The 20,219-nt window shown below is 38.0% G+C and overlaps 3 protein-coding genes and 2 long non-coding RNA genes across 5 annotated transcripts; 2 read left to right on the top strand and 3 right to left on the bottom strand.

Moving 5' to 3' along the window:
• Positions 1 to 2,994: 2,994 nt before the first annotated feature.
• LOC113761603 (abscisic acid receptor PYL9-like) lies at positions 2,995 to 5,930 on the top strand. The gene is made up of 3 exons (XM_027304672.1): positions 2,995 to 3,494; positions 4,135 to 4,350; positions 5,288 to 5,930. Exons 1-3 carry the CDS (start codon positions 3,381 to 3,383, stop codon positions 5,498 to 5,500), a joined length of 543 nt encoding a protein of 180 aa, XP_027160473.1. The 5' UTR covers positions 2,995 to 3,380; the 3' UTR covers positions 5,501 to 5,930.
• Positions 5,931 to 7,474: 1,544 nt separating this feature from the next.
• On the bottom strand, positions 7,475 to 9,246 carry LOC113760356 (pentatricopeptide repeat-containing protein At4g01030, mitochondrial). Its single transcript, XM_027302905.1, is given in 4 exon segments — positions 7,475 to 7,980; positions 7,983 to 8,238; positions 8,240 to 8,955; positions 8,958 to 9,246. Coding segments are annotated over 4 exon segments (1,767 nt in total).
• Positions 9,247 to 9,689: 443 nt separating this feature from the next.
• On the top strand, positions 9,690 to 12,743 carry LOC113763545. The gene is made up of 5 exons (XR_003467364.1): positions 9,690 to 9,900; positions 10,746 to 10,821; positions 11,252 to 11,283; positions 11,370 to 11,398; positions 11,953 to 12,743. It is a non-coding gene; the product is annotated as an uncharacterized LOC113763545 (long non-coding RNA).
• A 4,112-nt stretch (positions 12,744 to 16,855) lies between these two features.
• LOC113762806 lies at positions 16,856 to 19,971 on the bottom strand. The gene is made up of 2 exons (XR_003467264.1): positions 19,859 to 19,971; positions 16,856 to 17,273 (listed from the first exon to the last, which is right to left on the bottom strand). It is a non-coding gene; the product is annotated as an uncharacterized LOC113762806 (long non-coding RNA).
• On the bottom strand, positions 17,727 to 19,919 carry LOC113762805 (protein WHAT'S THIS FACTOR 1 homolog, chloroplastic). Its single transcript, XM_027306407.1, has one exon. The coding sequence runs from the start codon at positions 19,731 to 19,733 to the stop codon at positions 18,138 to 18,140; it is 1,596 nt and encodes a 531-aa protein (XP_027162208.1). The 5' UTR covers positions 19,734 to 19,919; the 3' UTR covers positions 17,727 to 18,137.
• Positions 19,972 to 20,219: the final 248 nt, after the last annotated feature.

Below are 20,219 nucleotides of genomic sequence, written 5' to 3'. Positions count from 1 at the left end.
AGCCACGCGTAGACATAATCTTAATATGGACTGTGATCATATTTTTTGGCTTCCATCTTCTTCATAAAATAGTCGCGAGTTATATACCGTATTATTACTAAGAGATGTTTGAGCTGATTTAGAAGTATTTCCTTGAGACGCATTTATCTAACTCTGTCATCGTTAAGGTTGAGATTTCAAAATTTAAAACACGATCAACGATCAACGGTGGGGTCGTGGGTGACACCCATGTAGTTTTTGGACTATTAATTCTGTCAGAATTTGCTGACACCCGTTTAGTGTAATGCATGGGTGTAGATAAAGATCAATCATCAATGTGGTGGAGGTCAGCATTTATTCTTGTCCTTGAAAAGACCTACATTTCAAGTTCTCCTTCTAGCAACTGAATCTCCTATGCTACGGTATAAAGGTGACTTAAAAGTTAAAAACAGGATATTTTGATCCATTTGCAAGTATTTTTAAAGCAAAGAAGGTAAAAATGATACAAGAAAGAATTTGCACTACTCTATTGCAAAGATGCAGGTGCTGCTTGTCGCAACCTTTTTCTTTTTTTCAATCCTTTGAATTGACATCAATGTAAGTTGGCTCGTTTAGTAAGATCGGGCTGACTTTTCTAATAAAAATAATGCGTGTCCAATTTCGTTATTGATGTGAGAAGTCCATTGGTGGAACTTTTGTAAGAATCTCTGTAGAAATCATGGGAGTAAAACTCACGTAATCTTTCATTTTTTACCCAAAAAATAAAGAACTTTGAATTGCCAAAGCATGTCGCTGTCAGTGTGAGTGAAAACAGATGAATGCAGTAGCAACATTCACATTGATCAACCAATTAAACTCGGTGAGGACTCCAGTAGGCGTGGGATATTATGCGCCATTAGTTGTAGACCCCATTCATTCAACTGCTGAAGAGCATGCCAAAAAAAAAAAAAGGGGTCAGTACTTTTTACTCCATTAGCCACACCAACGCAGAAGAATGTGAGATGGAGGGGAGCAAGAAGGATGGACTGACGACTTTGCATCATTAATGGAGACCATATCAGTACCGTACCATATGACAAATATTTTGGAACATGTGTGCTAGTACACGATAATAGAGCTCGCCACGGTAGGGGTGGTCTTGATTCTTGGTTTGAACCGTTTCACAAAAACAAGCCGTGCACATGGTGGTGCTCCACTAGCGGGCTCTAGTGTTGATCCTCAGCCACGATCATGTGAAACCAGGGGCCTGTTTGGAAGCCAGGTTTTTGGACAAGTTTTTTACCTAGAAGTTTTTTAACAACTTTTGCTACAGGAATCCCAAAAAATCTTTTCAAAGATTTTTACCTACACATTTCAAAATACCCAAAACACAAAAAAAAAATCTCCTCCCCTTTTTTTCTTCTTCCACCCCTATCCCAACCCACACCACCGCCGGTGTCGACCACCACCGCTGTTTCGTCCCCCATCTTGCGGAGATGCGCCTGGCTTGTTGATGGCTGTGGAGAAGGTGCATGCTGGGGAAAGGGCAAGGGGGAGGGGGCCGCGCTGGGGAAAGGGCAAGGGGGTGGCGGGGGGAGGGGTCGCATTGGGGAAGGGCAGGGGTGGCGGGGGAGGGGTCGCGCTGGGAAAAGGACAGGGAGGGTGGTGGGGCACAGGGGGTGGCGGGGGAGAGCGGGGGAAAGGGTGGGGCATAGGGGGTGCGGGGGGAGAGCGGGGGAAAGGCGGAGGGAAGGAGAAGGGGAAAGGAGGAGAGGGGTGGCGCGGAGGTGGCGGGCATGAGTGCTGCTGGGAGGTAACCGGAGGAAAGAAAGAAAGAAGAAGAAGAAAAAGGAAGAAGAAGAAGAAGAAGAGAGGAAAGAAAAGAAAAAGGAAAGAAAGAAAAAAAAGAAAAGAAAAAAAAAGTTTTTCACTTTACAAAAATTTCTACAAAACTTTTTGAAAAACTTCTACAATGCACTACAGTAAAGTTTTAGACAAACTCCCAAAAAACTCAAGTTTCAAACAGGGCCAGGGTCAGGGGGGATTACTACAAATGCTAGGCGCTAAAATCCCAACGTTGGAAGACAGAGCAATGACTAATCATTGTACTACTTATAATCCAATCACCACGAGACACGCGTACGAAAAAGATTAGAAAAAAAAAAGAAGTCAATATCAAAATCAAATATTGGGACATAAAAACAAAATTTACCAGAGTACTGGTCATGTGAGAAGATGCAGTTATATTATTGGGTGCATTCATGTATCTAGTACTGATCATGTGAGATGATGCAGTTATATTATTGGGTGCATTCATGTATCTAGTATGTATCAAAGTATATCTAACTTGTCTTTTTACCATTTGCACGCTTGGAGACTCCGAACAGTCAGAAAAAAAATATTTCTCATAAGGTTTCAAAAGTTCGGCACTGCAGACTGAACACTACTAGTAGAGAAAGCCAAAAGTACTAGCATCGAATTGGAAGCCAAGAAATGAGTATCTAAAAATATAATAATATTCCTCCTTGGGGATAAAATCGGGTATTTACTAATGATAGTACGTACTTACATGACAAATGGCAAATGATTTTTTTTTTTTTACATTACTGAATTAGCTCTTGTTAAAATATTCTTAAAAATTTGTAGGAGTTTACACACAAAGATTCTTTTGTAGTTTAATTAACCCCTTCAAAATAAGTACAGATTATCGATCTAAGCAAATGTTGTTCATTCCACCCACAAAAATAGTAGTGTACTATTACTATTTACCTGAGCAGAGCATTTCGTGGTAACTAAGGAGTGTTTAGTTTATTACCTCTCTATCTTCCATTTATGTACCGGCATAGAAGTGGGGAAACTGATGCACTTCTAAAATAAAAACACATACTAATAATTTTTGTACTGGAGAACAATAACGACATGCATGCAGGTTGAGTTGAGGTAGGTCATGGAGATAAGGTTGTTTAATAGGAAGAATAAAACGTGAATAAAAAAGTGGAGGGCCCTTTCTACCAATTGGGGATGGGAAGGAGTAGGTTTGGTTTGCGTTGTTGGGGGCCTCTCTATTTCTGTTTTTCTACTCCCATTGGTTGGACGGCCGGCGGAGTCTCCCTTGCCCCCTCCCTCCCATTCTTGGCATTGAATTTCTTCATTATTATTTACCGGTACTGCTGCTTCTAGGACTAGGAGTAGTAGATAAACTGATAAACATATCTTCTTTGAGCCACTTACAAGTCAAGACTCTCCGCATTTATTACCTTTCGAGTCTGCTCTCTCTCCTCTCTATCTCTCTCTCTCATATTTTTCGTGTTAACTTTACCCAAACACAAGGAGCCGAAACAATTGCTTGTAGAGCCTTTTCTTTGCTAGACAGAACCCAAAAATAACTGGGATTTTTATGATTTTTGGGTAAAGAATTTCATATGGAGGCAGTCAGCTACTTAAACAGAAGAAACCGCATGCAGGGCAGCCACCAGCCCACCGAGCACCCGTGCTCTTCCTCTGTTGTCAAACACATTAGAGCCCCTGTCGATATCGTAATCCCTCCTTCCCTCTTGCTTATTTCTCTCAAAAAGGGGAAAAAATGGTGCATATTACTGCCTGCAGTCACATACTCCCCTGTATGCTTGTTTTTCTTGATTAAAAATCCAATAGTATATTACAAGATTTTGTCTTTGTTTTTTTTTTCTTATTTCTTGCAAAGGGCTTGCATTAATTTCTTGGAAAATGCAATCCTTACATATAAGTTTGATGATTGGTGGTGCTTCTTGTATTTGATGGGATAAAAGATTCAATTTTTGGTGCTCAGTTTGGCTTCTTGATTGTTTAACCTCAATATATTTACTTCCTTAATGCATCTTTCTTTGATAATTTGACTTTGTAAGGCTTGACACTAGGCGGGTTCGATTTGAATCTTGGTTAATTTTTTATTCTTTTGTGGAAACTCCATTTCTGTGGGTGGATAATTGAGTTTTCTGATTTTTGAGTTTCTTGAATCTTGAATTGGGATTTTAGTCGGGTTTCGTTTGCTTGACAAGAAAGTCACATAGTCTGGAAAAAGGGATTTTGAATTCTGGTCCCCTTCACCTAAACATCGTATACAATTGTATTTGATACTATTTACTTGAAGGGTATTCAAATTTATCAAGACATTTGATGTTTTGTACTTGGGTGTAGGTTTGGTCACTGGTGAGGAGATTTGATCAGCCACAGAGGTATAAGCCCTTTGTTAGCACGTGCATTGTGAAAGGTGACCTTAAGATTGGGAGTGTTAGAGAGGTGAATGTGAGGTCAGGGCTTCCTGCAACCACCAGCACTGAAAGATTGGAACTTCTTGATGATGAGAAGCACATTCTTGGGATCAAGATTGTTGGTGGTGACCACAGGCTCAAGGTAAGGCCTCAATCCGCTTTCTGCTTGTTTCAAATGGATTGGATTTGTGGTTCTTCCGGAAGAAAAGAATGACGAGGGTTATGCTATTAACATTGTAATACGAGATGATAAAACGTAAATGATTGTTTTCTACAGTTCAGGTAATTCATAATACTATCGACTAGCATTTTGGTCCATTAAGATGGCTATGGCAGTTACAGACAAAGTGACACTGTTTTCTGGTGTAGTTGAGATGCATTTTTGCTTTTTCTTAAGCTCAACAAAAGGGTAAGAAGTAAGAAAGAACATGTCCGCTCATAAATGGTTGAGCTTTTACTCTCTTACATGTGTACTACACAGTCGTTGCAAGTCCTTTGAGCATGGAGTGATGAATATTTTGACTTAGTGGTCACTAGAAAAATTTTACAGTCTTAAGGTTTCTTTCTTGGTTTTATCCTTAAATGAAATCTAGACTGTTCAGACATCTGTAATTGGTGTTTTATCTCTTGGCAAGAAATTTCGGAATCTAATTCACAAGTTCCTTGAAGTGATTCCTCTAAATTCTAAAAGCCATGTTGTGGTTGCGTTCATCACTCGGTTGCAGAACAACCAGCGAAAGACAGTAGTGTTTGCTGAGTTTTGACTATAATTTGGCTGGTAGATTCATATTGTTTGTATCTGGAAGTAGCAGTTCCTATTTCATCATATTGGCTGTATCTGGAATTAGCATTCCCTGTTTTATTTGCATGGTGTTTGATTGTCTAACATCATATGCAGTTAATCAGATGCTTCTTGTCCCCTACCCCAACATTAAGATACCCCCACTCCTGGAAAAAAAACAAAGGAAGAACTAGGAGGATAATAGTTAAACGTGTTGCAGATCTGTAATGTAGATACTTAGGCACAGCTTACACAGCTTATGCTCACATGGGCCATCCTTTGTTTACTTCTTTTGCAGAACTATTCTTCCATCCTTACCGTGCATCCCGAGATAATTGATGGCAGACCGGGAACAGTTGTCACCGAGTCGTTTGTTGTGGATGTACCACAAGGGAATACTCAAGATGAGACATGCTACTTTGTCAAGGCTTTGATCAATTGCAACCTCAAATCTTTAGCTGATGTCTCTGAGAGGATGGCGATGCAGGAAAACATTATGCCCATCAACTGAACTTGAGCTGGTCATAGGAATAATGGAACCTGGTGACTCTGTCAAGAGGTTCCACAGGAAAATGCTGGGCAGATTTGATTGAGCGGATCAATTTTGCTTCCATTGGTCATTTCTTTTCAATTTCAACTGCTTCTGGGAGTGAGAACTTTAGCAGCGCTGGTATTTAGTGGATATAGGAAATTAGTTTATCTGCTTCCGTTACGTTCCTGGATTGGCTGTTTGAAGTGTCTGTGCTATGTATTGTAAATATTGTGTATATATATATATATATATATATATATGTGGGTATCAAACTATTAATGTGCTAGTCTGGAAACTTTGACCGTGGCGCGTCTTGTTGCCTTTCCTTGTTTAGGGTAGTATCAAGAGAAAATAAACCTGTGGCCGCTGTTTCTTTGTTACGGTGCTTGATTATTCCTGGGCTTGATAAGTTGTTGGTGCTTCTAAAATGTTGATGTTTCTCGCTGCTATTGATGGTTTCATGTAGATGTTGGTAAAGAGAAATTTCCCACTTTGATAAAGCAAAGAAAAGGCGTAAACTAATTGTGTTGTCCGGTCCTAATTTTTGTGTTTTAGGATGAAGACAAATCGTAATGCTAAATGACCTTTACCTTTTCAACTTGATATATCTTTCCCAGAGCAGAGAACCTAATAAGTGCTCTTTATGGCTAGTTACTTCTACCCGGGGGAACATACCATAAAAAAAAAGAACTTCTGAGAAGTCTTGGGGATTCGGCTTGAGATAACTAAGGGACCGTACGACAATCGGTAGAGCCATCAATTGAAATATTAGACCAACACTAGGGCAGGCCCACCGTACTTTGATCTAAAATTAGCTTCTTAAATACGCTGGCATTAGATAAAATCATGAAAGTCAAGTCAACGGCGATCAAAAGCTCGAGTATGGTACCACCCGAGTTCGGCTCAACTCAACAGCATTCTTAATCTATACATTAAGCATCCCTTGTCTATACATTAAGCAATTTTGGTACTACTCGACAGCATCCCCATTAATTCAAGGGACCAAGTTTAACCTGGAACTTAAAACTAATGCTGTAGTTAATCAAACTAACACCAAAATTGAACAGTTGGAATGGTTTCTGAAGTGTACTGGTTCTATGCATTTTATTGAAGTGAAATTTGGAGTGCAACACCAACATCAAGGAAATCAAGCAAAGATAATTAGAAATCAGAAATTTAAAAAGATGTAGAAAACTAAAAAGAAATTAGTACCACTTGTCTTCTGAATTCATTAAATTAAAAGATTGCTCTAAAAGAAGACCGAAATTGAAATATATACCAAATTTACAATACAGACCATCAATAGTATGGAACTGTTTGACAAAACTACTTCTATCTCAAGAAGATATTATGGCCATGGACGTATGTTTGTAATTTCGTGGGTTTTCCATGCGGGAAGCTCTCTTTTTTCAAGATAATCAAGTTGCAGAAGTCGCACCAACTGCAATTATCTCAGTATAGGAGAGTTTCAGCTCGGCTAGTGGTGGAGTGGTGTCCGTGTCGTTTTCCATCTTAATCCTTCAAGGTTGCCAGTTTCTTGCTGCCATAGATGCTTAAAAGACTTCACCAACAATATGAAATTAACACATAAATTCTGATATAAAGGCAAAGTGTCGAACCTGATACCTATTTGTGCAAACAATGCAGCCCAACAACCAATAATGCTGCATTTTATGTATTCCAGTATGCTATTCAAGTAGACAAAAGAGGAGAATCAAGAGTTAACTGTCATGTATTTTCTTGGTTTTGTTTACTTCATGGATTTGGCTTGGTTCATTGCTCCCCAGGAATATCTATGTTCAGCATCCTACTGTTCCTTCATCTCATTTTACTGCCTGCTGTGCAGATTAGCTTTGTCTCAGCCAAGATGAAATATCTTTTAGATCTTATTCTTAGTTTTACTGGAACTGTTAACTTGGTGCATAAAGGAAGAAGCAAATTACTGAAACACGATCACCAGAAGTCGTTGCATGAACATTCACCATCTGAGAAACGATGAAAACAAAGACCATCTTTGAGAAAGATATCTCGTCTTCTCAACAAAGCGATATATTTCACCAGTGTGTGACAGTCTAAACAAGTTCTTGTGCTCTTAATCACCCTTGTTGGTATGCTATCTTTTGTTTGGATTGACCCAAATGTAATTGCCAATTTCTCGGTGTGGCTAAGCAATAGCTTCTCCTTTTCCCTTGTGTTAACGTTCTGGTAGACACATTCAGTAGCAGGCACATACCCCAAATTCTTCATCTCAGAAATCAACTGATATAACTCAAAATGGATCTCCCCTTTATCTGGATGTGGTTTTCCTAGAGCAGAGAATATGTGAACCGTTTGGTTCAGTTGTATCCAGCTCCAAACATGACCAACTTTGACACGGTTAGCTTCCATCAACTCTCCGATGCGATCCACATCCTTCCATCTGTCTAGGGCTGAATATAGATTCATAGTTAGCAGCCAGACATAGTTAAAAAGCTTTGTGCTGCAATCTCTCCAAGCTCCAAGTTTTTGTGGATTCGGCATGATGAAAGGAAAGCCCCCCAAACTGTAGCATCTGGCAACATTGGCATTTTGTGAATTAGGTCCCATGCTTCGTCAAGATACCCAGCCCTTCCAAGTAGATCAACCATGCAAGAGTAATGCTCAATTGTAGGTATTATCCCATAATCCATCTCCATACCGTCAAAATACTCCCAGGCCTCATTTATCAAGCCAGAGTTCCTTGCAGCCAGAGAGGACAGCTGTCAAGGTTATGGCATCAGGCTTAACATCTCTGCCTTGCATTTCTCGAAAAAGTGAAATTGCATCCTTTCCAAGGCTGTATGTTGCTAAACCCCCGATCATGGCATTCCAAGAAGTTAATGTCTTGTTCTCAATTTTCTGAAAAACCTCATAGCCATTTTTTAAGCTGCCACGCTTACTGTACATGTCAATAAGAGCCGTAGTCACAAATACATCCTGAAGAAAAGCATTTCTGATACTATTGCAGTGTACCTCTTTTCCTTTCTGCAACATAGACAAACCTGCACAAGCTCAAAGTAAGCTTGCTAGTGTGGCTGAGTTTGGTTTGATGCCTACCTTCTGCGTCTCAATGGAATACTTGAGTGCATCCTTGTAATACCCATTCTGTGTACAACCTGATATTAAAGCAGTCCATGAGACAACGTTAGGAGTCAGACCAGAAATTTTCATTTGGCGAATCATGGCCAAGGCTTCCATAACACAGCCTAAAGTTGAATACCCAGAAACCAGAATGTTATAAGTCACTAAATCAGGTTTAAGTGCTTCCTCCTTGATCTGATCCAAAAGATTAAGTGCTTCATCAAAAAGTCCTCTATATACATATCCTGAAATCACACAATTCCAAGTAAAAAAACTCCGGTTCTCCATATTATCAAAGACTCTTTGGGCATTTATTAAATCATCATTCTCTACTACATGTCTAGCAATGAAGCACCTAGATGCGGGTCATAGTCTAGGCCGCTTCTAATGACAAAGCAATGGATTTCCTTCCCAAAACTGAATTGTTCCAATTCAGATATTGCTTGAAGGGCACTAGTTATAGAGCCTGAGTTTGGCTTAAAACCTGCATTTTGCATTTTCCACAGAATGCTTACAACTTCTTGGTACAATCCACAAGCCAAATGCCCAGACATAAGGCAATTTCAGGTTACTATGTCTGGCTTAACGTTTGAAGCTTCCACATCACCAAATATAATATATACCATCCAGTGAATTTGGAACCAGTGCAAGCGGTATTTATCAACCTATATAGTAAAAGCGCGAATGGGATTGTTGAGGGTGGTGGTTGTTCTGCTGACGTGGCTGACTTTTATTGGCTGAAATTTGGTCGTCAATCGCGTGGGACTTGTGTGCTCTTGCTGGGAAGTGTAATTCTTCTTCTCTTGCTTTTGTCCAAGAGAAGAAGAAGAAGGACCTTCGGTTTTTTGGCTGAGATTTGGCCGTCAATCGCGTGGGCCTCGTGTGCTCTTGCTGGGAAGTGTAATTCTTCTTGTCTTGCTGGTTGTGCTGATGTGGCTACATTTCATTCGCTGGGGGGTCGTCGTCCATCACGTGGGGCTCGCGTGCTTTCGCTGGGAGGAGAATTCAGATTCTTGCTTTTGTCCGCTGGGAGGAGAAGTGCAACTGTTTTTTGTCCGAAAGACGAAAATGAAGACCAGCTGACCTGCTGAGTTCAATGTGGCTCAATGTGCTGACTTGCTGAGACGAAAGTGATGGGCTCAATGTGGGTTTCCATGGTTTTACGATTTTGCCCTTCTTTTAAAAAACAGATGCACCGTTGTTTGTTGCTGAGCTCAACCTATTATCCACTGGATTCAATCTAAGACGTGCAGTAGCAGAGAAAATCACATCAATTGAAGGTTGGTTAGTGGCTCGAGGATTACTACCATCAAATTCTTATCTTCTTCCTCCTCTGATTTCTGTACGATTGCGAAGAGGTTGAAGTTTGCTCTCTTGGCTCGAAGAACGACTTGACCATGTTGGTTCCTATAGCAGAAGACAGCCGCATAAGCGAACAAGTCCTGAGGAAGAAGGTATTTTCCTGTCCAACTTCCATTTGCATAAACCAGTAGCATGACACATTCAGGGCCGCCCGGATCATCATCGCTGTTGAAAGCTGAGGCCTTTACTCTTATAGATCTGCCTGGTTCGATCCTAACAATTTTCCTGAACCTATCAGGCCTAGAGCCATCCACCCACATCTTGATTTCTATGTTGAACCAAGTCCTGTTTTCTAGGATGGTAACCTTATTTCCCATTTTCCGACGGAGAGGGGAAGTTCCAGGTGCTCGTGTGCAGGTGTAATAGGGAAGTAGAAACGGAGCAAAAGGTGAGAGAGAAGTCACCGGCGGACCAACAATTCTTCCATACCTCTCCGATTTTTTCTGTATTGTTTTCTCTAAAAATTAAGGTCAACAACAGCCACAGATGATCTTCAATTTTCTAGCTTTTGTTTCTGATCTTTTTAGATGAGATGAGGTACAAATAACTTGTAGAGTTACTCAACTTTTCTCTGTTCTTCCAATGGTCTTTATTTGCTTAAAAATTAATAAAGCTTGGTTTAATATCTCTGTTAGTCAATTATTTTCTTAGCGATAAGAACTTTGATCTTCTAATCTTTATATCTTAAGATTTTTTATTTTATTTTATGTCTCTTATGTTTTATTTATCCGATTTCCTAATTTTTATAGTATTATCTTTGCAGGAAAAAGATGAAAACTTTTATGGGATGCAAATGCAAGTACTTGTGGATATATTCCATCCTTTTCTGTCCTCCAAAGGTCTGTTCTGCTTTATTTATCTATTGATTTATTTGTTTATTTATTTTTTGCCGATAAAACCTTCGTCCTTTTAATTTCGGTCTCTACTCTCAAATCACTTGAAGTTTTTATTTTATATTTTATTTTATTGGATTATACTATTATTTTTATAGAAAGGAAGATGAATTTATTAGGTTTTAGCTAAAAAATAGGCATGAACATCAATGTTTTCCTCTATAAACATTTTTTCTGGTGCTGTTTGACAGAAAGTATCAGTTATAGTGGTTTCTTAAAGCATTCTAGAAGCATTTAATCCCTAAAACACCTATGCATTCTAGAGCCCCTGTTGTAGAAACACTGATTGCTTCTTTTCTTGGCGCACATTCATCTGTGATTTTTCCCGTCTTTTTACTTCGTTTATACTTTCATATTACAATTTGCATTTTTACAGAGTGAGGAAGAAAAGGAAGAACAACCTCTGTGGTAAGAAACTTTTTAGCCCACAAGTTTTTTGCTCTGGTTTGTTTCCCTTTTCAATTTGTGACCTTCCCTCTTTCCCTCTATGACAGAAATTTGTGGAGGATGGCAAAAAATTGTGGTAAAACTCCTACTCCTATTTTTTTCACGGTACTTTGGGCCTTTTGTTTTTAGATTTTAATATTCTTCTCTTAAATACTAGCTTTGAGTGAATCCTTTTACCTGTCAAAATGAAATCTGCCAAAATTATATCAAGTGCATCTGTTAAATCAGAAGCTAAATGATAAATAACATTAACTAATATGGAACAAAAGGGTCGAGTTTAAGACTTTTCACTTTGACTTTTACAGAGAAGTTTAAAGATTTTCCGAAGAAACCTCTAAGCTGGTTCAGGAATCATTTTTTGCTCAGTTAAAAGTTGAATCCTTTTGTTCTTTGCTTGTTTTTTCACTGAATATGAGACCTGGTCTTCATGCAATTTCTGTCTCTGCATCTTTTAGGACAAGTCAATATTTCTAAAGTAGTATATGTTTGAGAGTAAGACTAGAGAGATGATTGTCTACACAACCGAAGGTACTTTGCCTTTGCAATTTCTCAGGGATAAATTTTTCCCCGTCAGATTTTTATCTCTGACCTTTTCTTTCTTCTTTCTTCTTTTTCTGGTATCCACTACAGGAAGAAGCAATCTTTATTTGTGGTCCAGGAATAAACAAATGGTGAAGATAGCCTTTAAGTAGGTGTTTGTTCACCTTTTATTGTTGTTTTTCCTTTTTTGGGTTTTAATGATAGTATAAGTTCTAATTAATTCAGGTTCTGTTTAATTGATATGTGAGAATACCTTAAACTAGGTGACTTGGTTGAGCAGATATTGTGCACATCCGTATTTGGAACTCCATAGCATGTCAGCTTCCTTATTTGGCTATCTAGATAGACTATTTTGTAGTGTGAAAATGTCATCTTCTTTTGATGGGCTTTTGAATAACGAATCATTAGTTTCTTTTCATTGATTAATTTTATAGATTGATTACACTTTTGTTGTTAGAGTAAGTTTTACTTGGTAATAAATTTGTATATTTCATCTTTAACCTTTTGGGTTCATTTCTTGAACTTCAATATTTATAGGTATAAACTTGTTGAAAAAAGGATGAGAGGCATTGGCAGTGTGAGGAGGGACGTAAAAGAAAAGAAGAAAGGTGTGCGAAAAAGTGCAAGTTGAAATACTGATACTGAAATGATTATGGTCATTACTGTAATGATTAAAATGTTAAGAAAAAGCTAGAGATTGAGTTTCAAGAAAAGACCCTTGGGTTACTTGGCGCTAACATAGGCATTGGTCATTTAAGTTTCCTATTCTTTGGGAAATTCACTATTATTTGACCATTTCAATATTCTTTTACCATACTAGAGCTACTGTGTTTGGTTGACTGTATCATTGATAGCTATTTAATGTAACTTGTCTTTACTCCTCGCAGCTAAAATGGATTGATGAGGCTGTTGTTTTTTTATTATTGCTGTATTTGTGGTGTCATTTAAGCTTAGGAACCAAGCCATAAATAAGTTATCTCATCTGTTGGCTTTGGCTTTTAGTGCAAAAGTTTCATGCTTTTCAGTTTATGCTGTACTATATTACTTGATCATTTGGAGTCTTGGAGCTCAAAATCAAGATTGCATTGGTTATCACTCGACATGTTATATGCTCAAATTTCCCAGCTCTTGTTTAGTTGTTGCTTGGGATTTTCAAAATAACTTAAATTGTTAATTTTCTTTGTTTCTTTTTCATGTCTCTGCCATTGTCAATTTCCAATGGAATTGAACTTATTTCATCTTTTGATGACTTTAGTTTGAAGTTTTTAATTATAGTTTTGAATAATTTTCAACTAATTGTGGGAAAGGAGGTTAAAGTGGCAAAATTTGTTAGATTGGTTGGTAGATAACACTCTGGCCACAAATGCTGTTACGAAAGGTGTATGTTTACCAAAAAACCTATTATTTAGAAGAAAAAATCCCTAGATCTCTTTTCCTTCTTTGACCATATAGTTTTGGATTCATGGGTTGTTTAAATTTTAGCACAATGTCTTTGGCTAAAAACTTGGTGATTATCTTTGTGTAACATTTTATAGCCTTCTTTTTTTCTACTTGTTTCCATTTTGCATATGAACAATTTATTTTTGCTCCTGTTTATTGTTGTTAACTTTTGGGTTGAATTTTATAGGGGTAATGCTTCGTTTAGTACCAGTCAGTCTAAGCCCAAGCTTTGGCCTTTTAGCATAATTCAGCTTTAGACAAGTAAGCTGTTTACACTTTATTTAAAAAAATATCTTAGTCAAATAGATGTGCTTGTATACTAATAATTAGTAGATGTCTCTGTTGATTATGTTTCTGTTAATTATGAGAAAATGATTAAGTTTCTGTTAATTATCTTTTCTACTATTTAACTTGCGAACCATTTCTTTGTGTCCTTATTTGGTGTTAAATTAGATGGATACCGGGCTCTTCATGATGGAATTAGGTATTAAAATTATCGGCATATAATAAAGCAAATAATGGCCTTCTACTACTTTTAAGATGCTGATTCTAACTTTTTTTCTTTCACCTTTCGGTTTAATATAACCATCTCTATGAATGGAATTTTTTTTTACAACAGTGTCTATATTGTGTATATAATAATGTAATGGAAAATTGTTCATTTGTAGTTATTGCATGTTTTATATTGTAATTGAAGATTGTTCGTTTATTCTTTGGCTACACTGGTGCAGTATGGCCCGACCTATGAATTGTACAAAATCCTTTGCCCCATACTTTTGCCTTCAGGGATAATTATATGGAAAAAACTTGTCTGCCATATAGGTAATTGCATAGATAGGCGCTAATGTTGATGTTCCTGTAAGTGAAAAAAGTTAGATTAAAATGGAAGTGACAATGATAAAAGAAAAAAATCTATGATATATTTTTGAAGAATGTGGTAATTGTTACTAATATTTAACTGTATGAAGTGGATTTTTGCAGTACCACTCAAGAATGCCTCTGCCATTTGATTAACAAAACTACGTGTTTATTTATGTGGGAAGCAGAATCGGCCACCCTTGAAACTTTATCAAGATCAAAGCCTTGAAGCGTATGACCCTGGATACTAGATTTTGCACTAACTGTAGCTATCTGATCTTTGCATTACATGCTGTATATGTATGTCAGCTCTTGATGCATTATATCTCACGTGGATGGTGTTATCATAATATTTTTATTTGGTTTAAAATCTTGTGTAACTGGATGAGTTATTTTGTGCCAAGAGTTTGACCATCCCTTTTGCTACTGATGTATTGAGAGGATAGAAGTATGGCCTATATTAATAATCCTCCTCCTTTTTTGATCAAATACAATTTATCCCACTAAGGTTGATATGTAAGCACAGTTTCTTTTCATTAGATTTCTTGAAGTTATATGCTAATGAAAACCTTTTTAGTTATTGTACTACAAAGTAATGCATTTTTCGGTCTTTCGGTTATTTTGAAGTGTATGATTCTAATAACAAGGAAAAGGCTTGATGCAATACTACACTGTGCATTTCTTTTTTCTTCTTTTTCTTATATTCCTTTTTGAGCTGGAACAGCTTTGATGTGTAATGAGAACCTCTGGAATGCAGTCTACTGGTCGTAAGTTTCATAAATGCAGGCTTTTACATTATCTCATGTGCTTGTCTTTCCTTTTACGGGATTCTGGCTGTTGACATGCATCAAATGATCAAGGGTAGAATTGCATCGAGGCCTGTGAAACTTCCTTTTTTTTTGTGTATTGAGTAGTTGACCATCCCCTATGCTATTGATGTATTGAGAAGATACACCTGCATTAGGTAATCCTCCTCCATTTTTGGTCAAATGCAGTTCATCTCACTACGGTTGATATGTGAGCACAATTCTTTTGCTTTCCATAGATTTCTGGAAGTTACAAGCTAATGAAGCCATTTTGGTTATTGTACTACAAAGTAATGGGTCTTTCTTTCAGTCTTTGGGTTAATTTGATGCAATTACGAAAATAGTGGATTGGTTGTATCAGAGTCTAAAAATAAGGCTAAGCCTTGCTGCAATACTACACTGCTCTCTTTTTTTTTTTTTTTTTTGAGCTACAAAGTCACAGATTTTGGGCACATAAAAAATATAAGGCAGCATTACACAGTGTTATATTATTTTCAAACTAATGACATTGCCATTGCTGTCCAAATCAGTCAGCATACCAAAAATGACTGTCATTTAGCAACCAGACTGAAATTGTGGCTCTCTTCATTGCTTAATAAAATTACAAAAAATAATTACAAACATTTGGACGCACCTTCACGTAACTTTTTATATTGAATATCTCAGTTTAAATAATTGAACATTTCTGGGCAAACTTGAACATTTCCTAGTAGCTAATAAAGCATGAGCCTTCGATTAGTTACGGTGTGTTTGGTGGGACCTTAATATCCTTCGGGAATCATACATTATTAGCAAGACCAGATCCATTTGATTCCTGATGCAAGTCCACCTAAAGTAAACAAAGATTCGGACCTGCAAAGATAATTAAGAGTCAACCCTTCTGACATAAAGAATAAAGCATCGGATAAAGCATTTCAATTTTCACCCCTACCCACTATATTGATCTCATTATCCCGACGTAAGCACAATTCTTGTGCATAATGATTATTATCAATCTTTTTGTTTAAGCCGGCCGGATATATATATGCCTCAAGTTGGAACGGGTTCTTCTTTATCCTCGACCTTGAGGACAGTGAATTATATTGGACTGGCAAAATAATGTCTGTTTGGCCTTGCTTTTCATATTGACATGCTTTCAATCCGTTCTACCACTAGTCATTAGCCTTAATTAACGGCTCACAAAAGCCTAGTTAATATCCCATGCATCAAAGGAGTTAGAAAAAAATGCTTCCGAGAGTAGGAAAAAAAATGCTTGGTACATACAAAGCTAATTCCCCAATTTTGGCTTCAAAATTTTGTGTCAAATATTCGACCTTATGTCTCTTTCAGTATACAACGGGTTGACAATAAAACTTATAATGCTTGTTTCTTTCGCTAAATCTCTGTGCAGCGCCGCAGAAACCTATGCGGAACACTTCACCCGCATTCTGTAGCTGCCATCTACGAGCAAAGCTGAAACATCTTATTTGTTTCGAAGCTCAGACTTTTCTAGGACATCAGGGCTTCCCGCATCTCCACTGATGAAGTCTATGAACAGAAAACCAGAGCTTGAATATGACACATGTAAATTTGATTTTGATAAGAACAGTCTGCATACATTTTTTTGGATGTCTTTAGCTCTGTAGAACAAACATGGCAGACGAGATCACTGAATATGGAGAAGGAACGGAACTGGAGGGCAATCACCCTTAAATTTTTTCAAAAAGTCACATTTGTACTGTAATTTGGGTCGGCAAGCTTATAATCTTTATGCTCCTCGAGACTAAAATTACAGGTCTATTAATATATGACATGGAGAGCATATGTTTAGGCCCCAAAATATTGGTTTACGAGTGATTGGATGCCTTGATTGCAGATAAATGAAGAAACAACGGAAGAAAATGAAAGAATACAGCCAACGAGATATCTTGGTTAAATAATTAAGTTGAGGGACGGGAACCATTCTTCAAATGTGTCCAAGAAATCGAACAAAGAGTCTTGACTACAAGGCAGTCCAACGATGGAGGAGGTCGACATTCGTTAACTCTGGAGCTAAAGTCAACGTTTCAGTTCCAAGACTTCCCCTAAAGAAGCCATAACCGGTCGGATACCTAATCAAAATAAACCTAAGATATTTTCGGCTGCTTTGCAAAAGCAACATTATATTCTCTTCAAGAAATGGAAGCAGCTAGTGAATCAGCATAAGGGAATATCCATGAGCTCATGATTGTAGCGATGTTTATAGTTGAGAGAATCCTGGAGTGTCCTGAAAACTTCACCCCTTGCCAAAAAGTCTTTATCCATTAACTCTGGTGTAGGAAGTCACTCCTGACCAACGCAGAAAAGCATGCTCACCAAACTTCTTTTTGGAATTGTGTAGCAAACAGATTTACAACTCAAATTGCTCTATTCAAATTTATGAAGCTTGCCATGAACACATAATTTGGCAAACTTTTTTGTGATGAATACATTCCTTTTTCCTTTGGTTACTGCAAAGGACTATTATCCAAATTGAGATTTATAGTCTTCCTAATTCAACGTGGACAAGGTCATCAGAGAAGCAGAGACTGCATGTAAGAACCTCATATAAAAACTACGACAAAAATCTAATACTTGGACTAAGAATGGTTATCAGTTAAGATTTAAACAGTAGGATGCTAGCGCCAGAACTTCCTCAAGGTTAATTGCATGAACTGGAGTAAAATGTAATCAACCACAGCAATTTGTACTTGTAAACAAAGCAAACAAATAAAATGCAGACTTTACTTCTAATTTCAAGAGTTTCGGAAAGAAGTGTGTAGTTCATATCATGGAAATAATATAACATAATATGAACAAGCTGTCAGATGCAGCAGAAATGCAATGCCTGCGAGCTCGGCAAACATCAAGATAAGATCTTCTGCTCTTTTTTACTTAAAAGAAAGATATGCTAAACATTCAATCTTATTCTCCTCCCTCTCTCACTCTCTCTCTCAAGGACCATTTTGACTTTACAGTGGATGTGAAGTCCCAAAACTTATAGTCTCTGAGAAATGCTAACCTTTCAAACAAAGTGCCTAACACTCTTCTCCGCTGTTATGAACCTCGTGCAAACCCAATGTTGAAAGGATAGCACACCTTTTGTCACTCTCCCAGGGCACAGGGCCTTTCAAAAATATGAAAGCCTCTTGCATTTTAAAACACTCCATGAGTTTACCAGCGTTCTCTTGGCCGGCCATCTGGAAAGACTGGAACAAGAGGCTTATCTTCTTTCTCTGAGTCATCTATTTTCCTGCTTTGTTTGTGTGCTTCAAGGTTCATAATTCCATCATCACCATTTAAGTCTGGGGATAAATCATCTTCATCACTGCTCCAATTGTCTTCAAAATCTAGATCATCTTCATCAAAATCTTCATCATCATCCAATTTATCACCAGCAAAACTATCAATGTCCAACCATTCATCTTCCTCTTCTGCACTGCTTGCCTCTTCTGCCTCACTTCCTTCTTCTCCACCTGTGCCAGTTTTTGGAATGGGCGTTCTTGGGAATCGTGGAACAGCAACAAGGGAACGAAGCTTCTCTTTGATGAGCAAGAGTCTATCTTTTTCTATTAATTGAGAATCACTATATGCTTCACGAAGAAAAACAGAGTCCCTATCCCCTTTAAGAGAGACATAAAACATATCAGGATGCCTAACGAGCATTCCACGAAGCTGCTGAGAAAACCTAAATTCCTCTCGAAAATGAGTCAGGTGGTCCACAAGGGTTCTCTTCTCAACAGTGAGGCTTAATATTTCATGAACAACACCACAAGCATGTTTTTCTTTCTCTATTGTTCCAGATCTCAAATTAGAGAAGTCAGAATAAGGTGAAATGTATGGCATGTCCCTGAACTGAGAAATCCTTCTCATCTCTCCTTTTGAAAGATTAAGACCCCTAGGTAACTTCACTCTACTGAATTTCAGTGGCCTATCAATAATCAAATTTCTCTCTTCCAGCTCTCTTTCCCGATTCTCCTCTTCTGCAAGCTCTGCAGCAGAGACAGCAAGCTCAGGATCCCAATGAGTTAACTCCAACGCCTGTCCCTGCCCAGTAGACACAACCTTGAAATATTGTGGGTATCGCTGGCATATCGTGTCACAAAACTCTAAAGGAAGCCCAAGATCATTCTTCAAGTGGGCAATCTTCTCCAAAAGAATCCGCTTATCAGCTGACATCATCAACAATTTCCTCAACTTGACAACTAGGAGATCCTCCATCTCATTCTTAATCTTCATTTCCTCTAAATATAGCCTCTCCGCCTCAGGAGTCAACTTAAACCTAAGCGAATAAGCCCCTTCTTCCACGATCTCAAACACAGCTGGAAACTTCCTCAACAATGCGATAAAACGCCTTTTCTTATCCAGACCTAATGCTCTTCTAAACCTACCTAAATGACGAAGCGCCATTATCCTATCAGGCTGACTCATCAAAATCTTCCTAATTTTTAAAACCAATTTGAGCTTCTTATCCCTTTGGATTACATTATCAAGAGGAAGCTCTTTCCTCCTCTTCACAGCACCTGACCTTATAGGCAAGAGGGGCACATGGGTTCTCCTTGAATCACCCCAAAAGTCATTTTTTTCCTGGAAAACCAAACTTTCACCCAAAAATAGTGTCTTTTCCAAGTTTCTTCTACAAACTGAGAAAGGTGTCCTCAAAGAACATTGGGGCTTTTGACGTAAATAGGATTCATAGGAGATGCAAAATGGAAAAGCAGCAACGGGTGGTGAAATCTTGTGGGGAGATAACAAGAAATTACGTTCCATTTTGTCAGTTTATTTCCAGAAATATGCATCAAACACGTTTTTCAGCCAATAAGCTAACATCAGAGAGCAATTACAATGGCATACAAATGAATAAATTCGTCAAGAAAGCTGAAGATTTAACTGACCTTGTTGGGCTTGGAAATGGGTAAATGAAGTTTGAAGATGAGAAAATGATTGACTTTGGGTAGGGTTCATCAGCTAAACCCCTTTGTGCAGATATTTCTCTTGTTATCTTCGTGTTTACAAAAAGCAGTCGAGGGTTAAAATTGTCCATGTCATGAACCCTTAGTTGCAACAACGCCGTACTGACCCCAAAAAAAAAAAAAGAACCATTAGTTGCAAGCTTAAGGGCTTGTTTGGATTGCCATTTATCCAAGCTTCTTGAAGCTAACAAAAAACGAACAATTGAAGTCGTCTAATGGTTAAGTCTCCTGGGCGCCTTCAAAAGTTGCCGGCTTTTGAAGGTTACTCGAGGATCTAGGTTTA

Source organism: Coffea eugenioides, chromosome 2 (genome assembly GCF_003713205.1).
Source record: "Coffea eugenioides isolate CCC68of chromosome 2, Ceug_1.0, whole genome shotgun sequence".
In the NCBI taxonomy this organism is placed as follows: domain Eukaryota; kingdom Viridiplantae; phylum Streptophyta; class Magnoliopsida; order Gentianales; family Rubiaceae; genus Coffea; species Coffea eugenioides.
Note: the sequence above shows the minus strand (reverse complement) of the source record. Positions and strands in the feature narration are given on the sequence as shown.